This window comes from Syngnathus floridae, chromosome 15 (genome assembly GCF_059516105.1).
Source record: "Syngnathus floridae isolate MCC-2025c chromosome 15, RoL_Sflo_1.0, whole genome shotgun sequence".
Lineage (NCBI taxonomy): Eukaryota > Metazoa > Chordata > Actinopteri > Syngnathiformes > Syngnathidae > Syngnathus > Syngnathus floridae.
Window position 1 is genome coordinate 11,059,270 of NC_142427.1, and position 14,983 is coordinate 11,074,252.

The following is a 14,983-nucleotide window of genomic DNA, read 5'->3' on the forward strand; positions in this document are numbered from 1 at the left end:
TGACAAGGCGAGTCAAAGCAGTGTTTTAACACCACAGTGGAAAAGCATCATGTGAATTGGGTGATGTGATTTACTCGAGTTGTGCTCCTCGAGGGAACGCAGCTGTCTGTTAAATAATAGGCTGTTTCATGAATGCGTCTGTCATTAAACGACAGATGGATGATAAAACGCAGACAATGACACGGAACCGCACACCAACATTCTAACCATGTGCTGTTGTCTGTTAAGAATTGAAATATTTCTTATCAGAAAGGAATCTTCAATCCATTTTTTTTTAATAGCTCTGTTATCCTGTACAGGGTCATGATAGTCTGGGTCATGGTAGCCCGAAGCCAATCCAGCTGAGATCCATTCGCACTTGTGGACGATTTAAAGTCTGACGTGCATGGTTTTGGAGTGCGGATTCTAACCCGAGGATCCTCAACAGTGAGGCAGGAAGATGAATCACTATCCCAACGCGCTGCTACTTAATGCCACAATTCATTACATTACATTTGCTGACACACCCAAATAAATCCAAACACATGATCTTTTACGACTTCATGTGAATTCCAAAACAAGTGCGGTATGAATCGTAAAAATTAGGATGAGTCAACAGCTGGCATCAGAGATGAGGAATGCTGCCCCCACACATCAATGGCTACTTCTAACTATGAACGTATGTAAACCAAAAGTGTAGTACAATGGCGCTATCTAGTGGTACACTTAAAAATAATTCAAGTCAGCATCATATCACAGAGATTGTGTTCAGTATGTACAAGTGAGGTGAACTCTAATGTTGGTCAGTACATTGATACTTGTTAAGTCTTTTTGTTTTTAAATTGAGACAGGCCTCAATTATTGGGTATAAATACATTTTCAACTAGTGCTTTCTAAATCAACCAGCAGAGGGCAGTATATGTCCCCAGAATGCCACATATTGAAGCACTGTCAAGTACACATGGCTGACAAAATCAAGGGCGGGTGTGAAAAATAGGAATGTTGAACACGACTCAACTTTTCATCACATCTGCAAACCCAGTGGACAGCAATCATAACAGCAGACTGCTTGGACCTTTGCCTCGCCAGTAATCCAGCATGAAATAATCCTGACCAAAGTCTAAAGTATGCCAAACAGCCCAGTATGTATATTTCAAAATATTGATTTTCTCAATCCATGTGTTGAAGTTTTGCCAAGTGGGTGAGACCTTAGGGCAAGGTGAGAGGTGTGTACCAGGCAAAGATGTCACTCCTTTCAAGGCTAAACTCGGATTAGCACTCACCATGGACTCACCGCCAAGATTAGGTGCAATCACAGTTTAATCTGTCCACCATGCAATCAAGCTATGACCTGCTGCCAAAGGAGGGGGGAGATGCGTTCAGCTATAAATGAGGAACCCCTGTGGTGACTTTTCTGGGTCACATAGCTAATGAACATACAAGTGAGTGTGTGTATGGGAGGGGGGGTTGGCAGCATCAGAGAGTATAAATACAGTAATACCTGCAAAATACCATAGAATGGCTAAGAAAACTAGCATCAATGGAGCAGAACATGTAGACAGACAATGTACATATTCTTTATCCTCTGATTCACTCAGAAGTGAAACTCCTATGCACTTGCAGGAGTGCCTGACGAAACAGAACAGCTCATTGTCAGAATAAATCACGTCCAATATTTGCCAAAGGGGGACACCGTGATGTAAATTCACTGTGACGTGCGTTAGTGGTACTATTACGTCAGCACTATTTAAGATCCTCAGCGGGTCTTGTTGCGATGCTTTGATTTGGACCACAGGCGCGGAGAGAGAAGACTAGTTTATTTGTGTTCTAGATGTGTTTTACAAGCGTGATAAAAAACTGGAATGTTGGAGTTGCATGTAATTTAAGCCAGGTAATAAACGAATGCTTGGACAGCTGGAGGATCACATGACCGAAATATTCGACATACCTCAACGATCGAACAAAAGAGCTGTAAAATAAAGCGCCTACATTTTCCACGTTTACACTTTTCGAAGCAGTCCCTAAGCCTCTGAAAATGAGCTGCGGCTATTATTGCATAACAATATTAGCAAAGCGGATGTTAGGGCAGCTAAAAGGCTCTTTATTGATTAATGGATGAATGTGACGGATGCTGATGGACTGAATGTTGTTGGTGACAAAGACTTTGCAGACTTACCTTAGCTGCACTGATTTGCTCTTTCCTGAACCTCTCCAGAGGCATAATGAGCACATCATTGGCGTTTTCAATCTGAGGGCAAACAGATTATGGAAAAAGCATCTGATGTGAACGAATCATACAAAATTCTGAACACGTATCATCTGTATTTATATGAATGCAGTTTTATTGAGGAAGTGTATAGCAGACAACTTACCATGCGTGTCCGCTCATCCTCCAGGTTTTGGAGAACAGCTGCAAATTCCTGAAGAGACTTGGCTAGGGAGGAAAATGGTAGAAAATCAGTGAGCATGCAGGTGTTAGCAGGGATGTTCCATTTCTCTCCTTGGACCTTGAACGGATTCTATGAAAAGCCACGAGGCAGCAGAAAACTGTTTTGTTAGCACATTTGTCTTTCAAGTTTTATCCAAGTTGGACGCATCAGATCTTTGGAATGCATAAAAATGAATGCTACTTTTAATAAAACACTTTCCTAGTTTTGCTTAGCTTAGTCACTCAATCAACCCACAAAATAATCGTCAGAAATTGGAAGGATGGTTGGCACTGCATATTTTTGAATGGGTTTTTGATGTGGGTTGCAACTTGGAAGAACTTTTCTCCATCTGTTTCCCCTTTTTGGAGCTTCTCTTGAGTGAAATGAAGTTGAACTTGACCTCATTTAACAAGGCTGACTTCAATTCACTCACTGTACAGAACATGATGTGATGATATGCTAAAAACGCTGCAGCCCTGCAAGCTGTTCACGCAAGATAGCTGGAGATGGTCAAACAACAGCAGTGGGTGGCTTGCTCACACACACACACTCACACACACACACACACAAAGGGTGTGGTGACTGTTGCTTACATGTTTCCACAGACATTAAAAGAGGCCTGGGTGAGTTCATGGAATGAATGATGATGCAATTCTCAATACAAAACAATAGCATTGACTTTCATGTCAGGGTTGGGTCCGACTCAGCACGTTTCTCCGGATGCTTCAAGCGTACGTTTGCTATAAGTCACATGACAGGTTTCTTCATGGACTGACCACACAGTGCACAAAGAGCCTCTTTTGGAAAACAGAATGAAGTTGCCCACTTTATTGTGATCGGCGAGCTCACCTATGCATATTTCATCATCCGTCTCGGCGTCCCCGATGCACTGGAATTTAAAGTCGTTGAGAGAGTCGGCGAATTTCCTCTTGGCCGTAGACAAACCTGACGTGAAAGAGAAAGTGTGATCATGTGGGCAAGCTCTGTAGAAAAATAGTCTCGCTAACAACGGTGATGAATACCTCCTTGGAGGAGGTAAGAAAAACAAGTTATATTTTATTTAAAATTCCTGATGATGCAGCCAAGCACTATATATAAAAGGTGGTACTTGTGATTTTTGTTTAAAGGCTGGAATAAAATCCTAGTAGGGGATATGGGTGATATTTAATGGCCTTCATCAGTCAAAGTCAAAACAAAGGGGCAGAGCACCCTGGGAGTCATCCATCAGTAACACTCAGGGTAAGTGCAAAAAATTCCCTTCAAGGGGTTTTGGGCAACACATTTTAACTTGAGTTTCCCCTCCATGAAAGTCAGGACGAGGTCACCTTCCTGCCTCACAGGAATCAACATAAATTATAAAAATCCGTGCGAGCCAGGATGCTTTTGTGTGTCACAATGACATTTGATCCCAGCTATAAAAACAAACATTCCTTTTTTTAAAAAAACAACTTTTGATGTCATATTGAAACCGTATAACACAGCTTGCTTGAAAGCAAATGTGGGTAAGTCATCCACGTGTTACTAACTAAGTGATTCATTGAGCCGGTGGATGCACAGCTGACAATGCCGGTGTTGGGTTACCAAACGACGGCAAAAAAAAAAAAAAAATCTCACTTGTTAATAATTCATGGAAAATGACTGTTGGCTTTCAGGAAAGCTAAATTTATCACCAGCTGCTGTTATCGTCAAAAATCCACTTTTTTTTTTTTTTTTTTTTTTACAGCATTCCAAACAGCTTTTTGCTATACTGCAAAATTGAGACGACCATAACGTTATAAACTAATGAGAATATAGAGCACAGCATATTTCAGGTAAAAACGTTTTGGGTGGCCTCATGCATATCTGGCTCCTCTGATGTAATGCACGTCCAAACACACAATACATCTTCTTTCTCCACTCCCCCAGCTTACTGCCGGCTTTCTTATTTTTGGCCCGTATCTCAAACTGCTTCATCTTCTGCTTCCTGTCAGTGACAGCTCCTCTCAGCTCCATGAGAGCAGAGCGTGCCCCCCCCCCCCTTCTTCTTCAGCCACGCAGTAGCCATTTAAAAAATATTCTCAGATAACACTTCAAGCGATGCTAAATAAGCTTGCCAAAATAACACAAGTTATGATATTATTGAATCCAAACCCATTTCACAGTGCCAATAAAAACACAGCATTATTTTTTGTATAAATAAGTCAATTCTGAAACTTTCTGCTTCTGTGTCACTGTGTTATTGTACGATATTCCAGAATATCATCTCCGTTTGTTACCACTCAAGGCTCAGCTGTGATTTATGACTTTGTTGTGCTCTGCGGCCCAGATTGCATCACTCGCTGGAAAAATAGTGTGCACTTGTTGTTTTAGTTGATGCCGCCGTATCAATTACTGGTGCATGTAAATGTAAATAAAGCTCATCTGTCAAAGCCCTCATGATAAAAGGCCAAAGATTTCCAAATTGAAAACCAGAATGTTGGCTGTGATTCTGCTCGACACAATATAAACAATTATCGTTCGAGATTGCATAACTACAGATTTTTTTTCTTCGTGCACAGACAGTCAGTAGTCGCCTAATGTCAAGTCTGACGCCATTCTAAAGTCTAGTCTGACATCGTATTAATAATTATCGTAACACTGAGACACAACAACAAAAGAGCAAGGCTCTTTGGGTTTTATTTCTCAATTAATTTTATGGCTGATGGTGACAAGAAAAGGTCAGACTTCCATGATGTTCCACTTGAAGATTTCTCATGTCAGATTGTAACTACAAATATTCACAACTCTAAGCACGGGAGCCTATTTGTCCAAAAAAAGACATGTGAAGGACATTTGAGTGGCTGGAATGAGCCCACACAGAGAGCTCTATACACGGCACAAAAGGAACTGTGTAAGTACAACTCTACTGTACAATGTGCATTAACACACACACACACACAAAAGTCAAAAGAATGGCCTTGTGTGATATCAACAGGATGTCAAGCTGTGGCTGGAACTCTGCTGCATCTTTGTCCCACAAGAATGGGAATGAATGGATACAGACCCACACTCATACACCCGGCAACTAAGAAGAACATAAAATCCGTGAGGTTTCAGTTCAGTAGGCAAAAAGTTTCCCCTTTGAACTCTTAATTCGGATCTAAGTGTGTGTGACCGGACCCGCGTTTGACTTTAGAAAGGCTGAAATGTACGTCATGGAGCCTTGTATATTTCCTGTGAAACAAGTGAAAATGCCCATTGCGTCCATAATTTGATGGCTTCTTCCTCCCAACCTTTCAGCAAGATTCAGGACAATCTGCTCGCAAACAGGAAACAGAAAGCATCCGCGGATGACGTGATGGTTTCAAGTGACAACATGTGTCCATCTGACCTTTGAATAACAGGTTCAAACTCATTTGGGTGGGTCTGAACTTGCCGTTTGGTTTTGTTATTTTTCATCAGACATGGAAAAATAATCTGAGATTTTACCCACTGACAAAAATCAGGGAGGCTGGAACGGTTAAATTGGATTTCCATGAATTTCAATGGAAAACAATACCTTGGTTCACAAACACTCAAGATAACAAACTGTCCATTTTTATCTGGCTCAGTCTGGCTTTAAAGGGTCACTTCTGTCGTGCTAGGGAAAAATAACTCGGGGGCATCGTCTGGTTGCCATGTGATCCACAAACACAGCTGGAGAACAGCAGAATCGCTCTGGACTATTTATTTTAAAATATCACAATGTCCAATTGGTGAATATTCAAAGGTTAAAAGTGCACATGGAAGCATGACGTCTTTTCCATTCGTGATGTATGACAGCTAGAAAGGCAAGAGCTACACATGTGCTCAATTTGATGGAAGGCACTGTCCAAACAAGAAAGTCCATTTAAATAAATTGCTGTGTCAAGAGAGCAACTCCATCCCATCAACCTATCAACACCTCCAGTCTCCATCACTTTAGAAGCGAGAGAAATGAGGAGCAAGAAAAAGTAGCTCTTTTTGTACTTCATCATCTTCCAAGGGCAGTAAACACGTCATCGGGATGAGACACCGCCAAGCATATACATCCACTTATGCGCACACAGCAAAACAGCTGAGATGTCATTTGTCAGCAGAACCGTCAAAAAAACATCCAGGCTATAATGTTGACGGCAACATCTGGAACTTTGGCTTACATCACAACGACATTCTTAGAAGATGACGACGAAAACCATTCAATGTACGTTATGATAAGGGAGAACAAAGGTGAAAGGGGATATAATGTTTATTTAAAGTGTTTTATTCTTCTCACATTTTATCATTATGAAGTATTTTTATAATTATTGAACAAAAATGATGTCATGCAGTTTTTATACTTGGGATCAGCGGTCATGACTAAGAGCCTGTAAATTAAAAAAAATGAACCGTGAAGGGAAATTTGAAACCATCAAGAAAAGAAATGTTTGTAAAGTGTGTTTGCTCGTGGAGTTTAGAGTGAGCACGCACATGCACACACAAACAGACAAAGAGAAAAGCACCAGGAAGACGATCCCAAAAATAGCCCGCATTTGGATTCACTTAAAATGAAAACAGAGGCCAAGGCATGACACAGCATGCCGGTTGACAAAGCAAATTTAGCGTACACACGCTGGAAGCCGTCCCTTTGTCGCTCTCGGCAGATGGCTTTCATCACATTCGGACCAGTCCGAGTGCTAAGGGGGACCATTCCATTAAGTAACACAAAAATCACCATTGGTCAAAACGATTATCCTGCAATCAGTTTAAATAAAGTTAAGAAATTCAGTTTTGTTGATGGAGTTTTTCTTCACCCCTGGCATTTCGTTGCTCGCCCCAAAGTGATTGAATGGTGCTAAGGGCCCAACACACACTGACAGAACAATGAACATATAAAGCCGAGGGGGGGGGGGACAATGGTCGCCCATAAAGTCCTCCGATAGAATGAACTGTGAAAGCCATGGTGAATAGGCAGCAATAGGCAGCAATTGTTTGAGAAACGGGCAGAAACAAGAGAAAGGGAGTCAAGCCAGCGAGAGATGGCAAAGAGCTGAGCACAGAAACAAGTCTGAGAGGCACCACAGATGTCACATGTGGATTTATGGCTCTTGCTCCCAGTGAAGGTTTTACGCTTTCTCCAGGGTAGAAATGTGGGCCATGTTGAAGTCAAGCGCCATTGGATGTTTGAGTGAAACTTAAAGGTTCTATAAACTCTTCCAAGATGCATTCTCCCACGGGAAGTCATGGAATGAATAGGTTCCAAGTGCATACCGTCATCAGTACGGTATTTTGAAAGTCTTAGTCGTACACATCTGTTTTAAAATTGTAAAATCTTGACAGTGTTAAATGTCATTATAATTGATTGATGGTAAATTAGCCATAAGTAACAAATGGTCTTTTTATTCACCCAATTTGAAACACTCTAAACGATTTAATTGAGTTTAACATACAGAGATGAGCTACAATGGGAGTAAAAAGAAGAAAAACTCTGTACATCTGCCAGCCTTTTATATTTTCCCTCCTCTTGTCCCAGGCCAAATAACTTTGGTATCCTAGCAACAGACACAAAGAGCCCAAGACACCACAAGGAGGAAGTTTCTCGGACTCTTTTTTTTTTTCCTTACAGTATCTCATATTTGTTCCATCTTTGTTTTTATGTTACTTCTTAATTTAGATTTCTCATTGGCAGCTATGAGTTTGCAACACTAATCAGTGCTCTCCCCTCCCCTCCCCTAACCCTACCCTCATTTATTCTGTAGCCCCCTTTGACCTCAGTGTCCCGCCCTCATTTTGGAATTTTCTGCCACGCCTGCTGCTGACACAGCCAACACAGACAACAAGGGACGGTTTTCCTACGCCCCCCCCCACCCCTCATCTCTTTTAAAAAGAGCGCCTGTGGGGTGAAATCGCCCCTCGGACCTCTGGAAAAATCCACAGCAGGAATGTGTGATGAGTTCACTTGGCCTACAATCCATCAACCTTGTAATTTAGAGGAAATCACCCAGATTTTTTTGTTGGAGAATATCCGATCCCATGATCACAAGTCAGGTTCCCCGGGAAAAAAAGCTACATGCCTATAAAGAAAATAAATAATGATGAGGGATTAGTATATTTAATATTTTGTAAATGGGTACTGCATACTGCATGACAAATGCATACAATTTAGCATTAGCATAAGCCTTATGCTTTTGCATGTTAGAAATCAGGCCAACTTGAGCCTAGTAGTGACAGCGAGAGAAGTCAGCGAGAGGATGGAAACCACAATAACCAGATTAGAGCCAGTTTCCAAAATAGCCTTCGTCCACTTCCTCGCCGTCGCCCAACATAAGCCTGAACTCTGTCCCAGACAGCACGCACAAAAAATACTGCAAAATGCCTCAAATGACTGGTGGCAACATGGCAGACCAGATTCAGTGCGAACCATGCGTTTGGCTGTGAGCCGTTCATAAACTCATGTTAGCAAAACAGCAAAACAACAACAAGAATATCAAAGGAACTAGAAAAGTTATTTCAGGAAAACGCAAAACACATTTTCCTTCATTTTGCATGAATTTTGTTTCATACAGTGGTTAACCTGTCTTTGTATTTTTTGTTAATCGTGTTTATTAGAATATTCTCTGTACAGTTCCATTTTCTCTATAATGTGTGGACAAAACCACAATCTGCTTTTTTATGATTCTGCATTTGAGTTCCCGCTGCTCTGGAATAAAATACTCGCAAAAATTGGTAACATCTGCCATTATGCCTGCTTTGCACATTTCTAAACAGAAGTGTTCACACGCGTACCTGGCAAATGTATGAAAATACTTTTTAAGTGTTTTTTGTTTAAATGTGATGTACCGAGTTCAAACTTGTTTGATGGATTACGCCAGTATCTACAGCGTGACAATTCCTCTCGCCAAACTTGAAGTTTGAAATGAACACAACACCCTGCCAGTGGGCGGGCAACCCGAATGCCAACTCTGACTGAAAAACAGTGAGCGGTTCAACAGCAGGCTCCGCCAGTCTTGGCCTGAATCATTCCTGACCTTATTTTATTGCCTATCCACTCCCCCTTTGACTCCTGTAGACACCTTGGAAGACAAAACGAGACATTTGTGCAGCTTGGCCGACCAAACTGCTGCGGTAGAAAGGAATGTGACATCCTGCTCTCGTTTGTCTTGAAATAGCTCAAGATGACACGTGAAGTGATGAACGCTGTAGATGAGGAAAAAAAAAAAGTGGCTTCTTTTTAAATTAAATTAGCAAATTAGCAAAGCTGTTTAAAATGATGCTCCTTTTAGACAGCCATGACGTTTCCATGACGACTGGCAAAACTCCATATACTAGATATTGTGTATATACAGAACATGAATACAGTATGAACTACACCCACAGTTTTTTCCCTCCTCCGATCACTTTTTTTGTCCTTAGGAAGTATGAAACGGGAAGTACTAAAACTAGAACAGGATGAGGAAGTAAATCCCACATCCAGACGTCCATGCTCCCAACATTAAGACAGAATGGGAACATGCTTGAAACAATGTCGTGGAAATAAACATTTCAAGGCCTGGTAGACACTTAATTGTCTCAAATTAGTGCTTTGGCGCACTGTACTAAAAACTAGAAGTTCACTGCAGTAAAGAAAGCTGTTTCTAATATTTTGACTCAAGTATTTTCTGCTCTTATATCGTGCATATTATTTGTAGCTTCTGACCATTTGCCAGAGGTATCCGCAGTCTTCCAAGAAATCTAGCTTCAAATGCAATGTGGGGCACAAAAGGATTGTTCCCACTGCAGTTCTAAGAATGACTAAGTACATTTCACGCTTAAAAGGACTTGTATGTTATTCCCCGCGCAATCATTTACTGACTTATTATGTCAACAGTTCAGAATATGAGCAAGTTAAGACTCATACTTGACACCTCCTCGCGTGCTAACTTGCGTCGGTCGGCACAAGAGGTGACAACCAAAGCCGATGTGTGTGTTCACGCTCGTGTGAACACTCATGCATGCATGAGAGCAAGCTGTCTCTGACACCTGCTGTGGGGCGGAATGAAAAGTCAAAGCAAAACGGGCCGAGAGAATTGGTGTATTGTTTTTAAAGTGGTGAATGACTCAAATGGCATCAGTAGGAATGTTTGTCATGACTCTAATAAGGACACGCTTACAGTAAACGAAAGGAAGGATGGATGAAACTCCATTGTTGATAAGAAAGGACAATAAAAGTGACTTCTAATGAGCTGCCAAAATAAATCACATTTACGAGTGAAAATAGAGCATTTGTTCATCATGCCACCTCGAAAGCCTCCTTTGCACAAATTCTATTAAAAAAAAAACAGAACAGTCGCCACACTTATCTGCTGGCTTTTATAGGGACTTATCATAAATCTTGGTTCCAATACGAAACTAAAAAAAAAAAAAAAAAGGCTTTGTTAGAACTCAACACATATTGTACAAAAACATTCTGCTGCACAAACTTTTTTTTTTCTTTGCATCTTTAGCTCACCCAGTGTCAGCTCTCTAATATTTCAACAATAATTTTACTATAGTAAAAGTACTTTAGGGTTATTTCAATAATCCCTGAATTGAGTGGTATGCAGTGTTGCCATGTTACCTTGTTGTTGTTGGGCTTAAAAAATGGTCCAATGAATTACTTCAAATAATCACAATCATGCAGAAATGATCTAAAAGAGAGCAACATGTGATGGTCTGCTGAGCATACTGCCCAGTCAGACCGAATCTGACATCACCATTTCAAAATTCACTAAATGCCTCAAAAGCATCGAGCTCTGTCAACAACATTCATTAGTATGAGGATTATGTGGCTTTTACATACAACTGTGAATTAATATGAATAAATAATGAAGAGCTCCGCCCCCTCCTCACGAGTGAGCCAGACAGCAGCCCCAAGTCATGCAGCTTTGCACCCCCAACTATATCAGCACACACAGATGAAGCACCCACACTCCCAGCAGATTACCCCATTAAAGCTGAGCTCAGGCTGGCTTTGCACCCAGAAGGCCACGCCCCGAAGCCCCACCACCATACTGCAGAGGCGTGTGTACAGGATGCCCATTAAATGTGATAATGCAGAATGGGACAGCGTGGATTAAATATTCTTAGCGGCCGTTATTTTAAGAGCGGGCGGGACAAAACATGGTCTTCATGCCAGTGGGTTGGGGTTTGTTTGGGTTGGTCTCCGCTTTGCTTTCCAGCTCACCCCGTGGGGGCACGTGCTCCGTCACTTGGAGTCACGTTCGACCTCTCTAGCAATAAAATGGTGCATCGTTTCAAATATATTAGATAAATATCTTAAGCGCCGCCACAGGTCTAAGGAAAGCGAGAGAGAAGCCGGAGTTGAGTCTCTTCAAGGCCACAACACAAAGAACAGCTTAGTCGGCATTCTTTCCTGACGTGTTTTAAGTATCCTAGCAGATGGAAAGCTCAAAGGGATGTTGACAACTTTGGTTAAAGTGTGTGTTCTTTTATTTTTCCAACCGGACTTACCACTTACATCGGATTTATGGAATTGAGAGCAATCACTGAAGTTATTCTATATTTCCTATTATTTCTATATTTTTATTCTGTGAAGCTTCACAGGTTCCCATACGGATGTGAGGCAGGAGAGGTCAACAACTTGTCAAACCGGCTCTTCTCTGTTCACTTTCAAAGGTTTGCGGCGGCAGGACAATGATTGTTTTGTTAACGTGCATCGACATGCACGTCTGGAAATATGAAAGCAATTGTTGGATTTGTGTTCCATCCAAGCGCCACCTGTGGAAAGTCTCTCCCACGTGGGAACATCACAGCTGCCTTGCAAGTCTGGGCAGTCAGTTTGCAATAAAGCCAGAGGTTTGCTTTTTCTTTTTTTTTTTTTAGATTAGAGCCACACCTTTTTCTCCACTGAACGCTTCCAGTTCATTATCACACACTTGTCTCGAATCTACGCCCGCGAGGCTGAGAGGCGACTGGAGACCTCAAGCCGCAAATTCCCTTTTAAGAGGTTCAGAGTTCAGAGGATGAAATAAATCAGTCCTGGTTTCCTCCATTTTTTTTTCCCCCCTGAAGGCGCTATCACGTCGGTACAGTCTGAGAGACAGTTCTCACGCCAATTTAAGAGATTTTTACAAGTAAAGAAATGAGCTATAATTATAGTTGGAGAATAGTTTGCATAGTGAGGTTCAATTTGAAGCTGAACTTTCCAACTTTGTTTTCCTTACAACACTCAAATATCACCTTCGCATGGTAAAAAAATAAATTGCAAATTAAAAACATAAATAGAACACAGTCCAGCGTGTCCATATAATTTCTTTAGCAGGTTAACCAGACCTTCCTTGTGGTAAACGTTCATGTTGAAACAGCTGAGAAAGTGAACATGCCATCATGCAGCGGTAATTTGCTAAAGGTCAATTTAACAATAAGGCTCGACAACCACCTGCATTCTTTTTTTTTTTTCCACAGGAAGTAAAAGTACAACTGAATATTTTCATGAGCAAACAAACGCTAAGCTCACACCCAAGCAGTGCAAGGCTGACACCAAAACCAATGAAGTGGCAATTAGCACAATTATGCTTTATTTCACTTTTCTGGAAAACATTTCATCACCCAATTAGATGGTGGTGGTATGCTCAGACATTAGCGAGTCATTTCCAAGTGGTTGCTGTGGTAACGAGGTCGCCGTGAGTATCGAAAGGCTGAGTCACTGCGATGTTACTTGAGCCCACATGATGAAATATTCAAAAGTCAACATGAGAAAACTACGTGCATGACGTTGGGCTTTACGTCCACTGGTTGTGTGCTAGGTTGTCTTTAATTTGTCTTGAATCTTTATATCGATAACCTTGAGATGCAAGTTCAACTTGTTCCGTGACTACGCTTGTAACGCAAATAATCTTTTCGCATTGAAATGAATGGAAATGCTATTCATTCGTTCCTACCTCTCGTTATTTTAGCAATTAATACTTTTTTTTTTAATATAAGACACCAAAAATGATGGTTAGAATTTGCCATTCTGATTCAAGTCTTGCTTTTATGCACCAGGACAGAGCTCTCAGTCCTGCCCTATTTTCCTTCAGCAGCAGAGTACATCACAGCTTGAGGAAGACCCCCAACCCCCACTGTGCTCCGCTGCAATGACACACACACAAAGATGCACATCCTTTGGGAGGCAAAAAAGCTTCAGATCTTGCTTCAAATACAGAATATTCATATTTCAAGTCCTGCAAGCACACTGGCATGCAGCCCACCTTCTCAGTTCACCCCCATTCTCTCCTCCACAACCTAAATTCCATCCTCAAAAGGAAAATAATAATAATGATAATAAGGCCATGGTGTCCTTTCTTTTTTTTTTTTTCCATTTGCCCCTTGGCACATACTCCTCTGGAGGAGCTTTGAAAAGAAGGTTTGACTCCCTTCCATCCGCCATAATTGACAATTAGTTCTGCTGCGGTGTGCAAGGCGCTCATCTATCAGCACGGTTGACAGTCGCGCTTCGCTATTAGCCGCCTCATAACTGGACAACAACACAGTGGGTGGCTGCGGGGGAAAAACAAAGGCGTAAAGTAGCCAAGGCAGATGACAGGAGGGCAAGAGGGCAGAATCATTCCCAGTCATTTACACAAAAGCGCTAATGTTAAAGGTCGGGTTTAAAGTCGAGTAGCAAGGGCATTATCAAGACAGCGCTAATGGTCGGATGCAGGACTGTTTTGAAGCCACCGCAGGCTTCATTCGCGTGCCGCAAAAATATGTGTGTGCAGGCACACTGTGGACTATAATTGAGGCTGTGAGGTTGTCATTATAAGCCCTGCTTGTATACGTTTGCAAATTTCAGCTTTGGGTCATTTCAAAACACTGTTACTCCAAACTGTGGAAAAGATACACAATTCTCACATTCTAATGAATTCAATCCGTCTTTAGGCGTTGTCCTATCACCTCATTGCGTGCACACAAACTGGGCTCATAAGGAATGTGCCATTTCCATATTTACAACATATGTGCACAGAATTACAAAGACATGCATTCCAAACTAAAGACAAAACAGCAGTGACACGTCTATTCTCTTTTTATGTTAGGCTTCTCCTCAATTCGCCTCATTTGAGTTCTGCACTTGGAAACGATCATCTAAACAAAATAACATCCGATGGAGGGAAATGGTACGTGGAATGTCTTCTGGTAAGCAGCAGCACTCTGCTAGAATGGCACGGAACAGCCACAATGGTCATTCATTTGCATTTTCCAGATCACACCAATGAACAATGAACATTTTTTTTGAATGGAGTGAGGTACCCCTGGCTCGGAAAATTAGCCCATCCATACAAGTGGAGGTTTTGGTTTTGAGACGCAAATTTACAGTTCTGACTCCCTTCCAAATCCCAAGCCATTAGCATCTTATTTACAAGATGAACTTCACTGTAGCTCAATCCATTATCGCCATCTCGACAGCATGAGAGCCTCTTTATTCCCTCCCGCGCATACCAGCACTCACAAGTCTCTGATACATGGAGAACAGCACTCCCAGGTTCTCCCAAGTACAAGATATTCAAAATAGAAGTGCTGACAACTTTTTTTTTTTTTATGGCACTGGCATTCTTACACCTTGACCACTAATAACAAGGGAGCACTTCAAGAGGAATGATGTG

At 41.5% G+C, this 14,983-nt stretch overlaps 1 protein-coding gene and 1 long non-coding RNA gene across 10 annotated transcripts in view; one reads left to right on the forward strand and one right to left on the reverse strand.

Annotated features, from left to right (window-relative positions):
* The window catches only part of LOC148386691 (rho GTPase-activating protein 26-like), a 76,613-nt gene that overhangs the window by 19,144 nt on the left and 42,486 nt on the right, over positions 1-14,983 (reverse strand). For all 7 annotated transcript variants that reach the window (XM_088399501.1, XM_088399500.1, XM_088399498.1 and 4 more), the window contains 3 exons: positions 3,258-3,353; positions 2,352-2,413; positions 2,156-2,227 (listed from right to left, as the gene is read on the reverse strand). In XM_088399501.1, the coding sequence (XP_088255627.1) occupies positions 2,156-2,227; positions 2,352-2,413; positions 3,258-3,353 (230 nt within the window). The remainder of the gene's footprint in view (positions 1-2,155; positions 2,228-2,351; positions 2,414-3,257; positions 3,354-14,983) is intronic.
* Positions 2,974-5,839, forward strand: LOC148386692 (uncharacterized). 3 transcript variants are annotated; one of them, XR_015863250.1, is made up of 5 exons: positions 2,974-3,443; positions 3,536-3,647; positions 3,723-3,910; positions 5,178-5,277; positions 5,362-5,839. It is a non-coding gene; the product is annotated as an uncharacterized LOC148386692 (long non-coding RNA). The 3 variants fall into 3 exon arrangements; XR_015863249.1 differs by having other exon boundaries at positions 3,536-3,910; XR_015863248.1 differs by lacking the exon at positions 3,723-3,910 and having other exon boundaries at positions 4,132-5,839.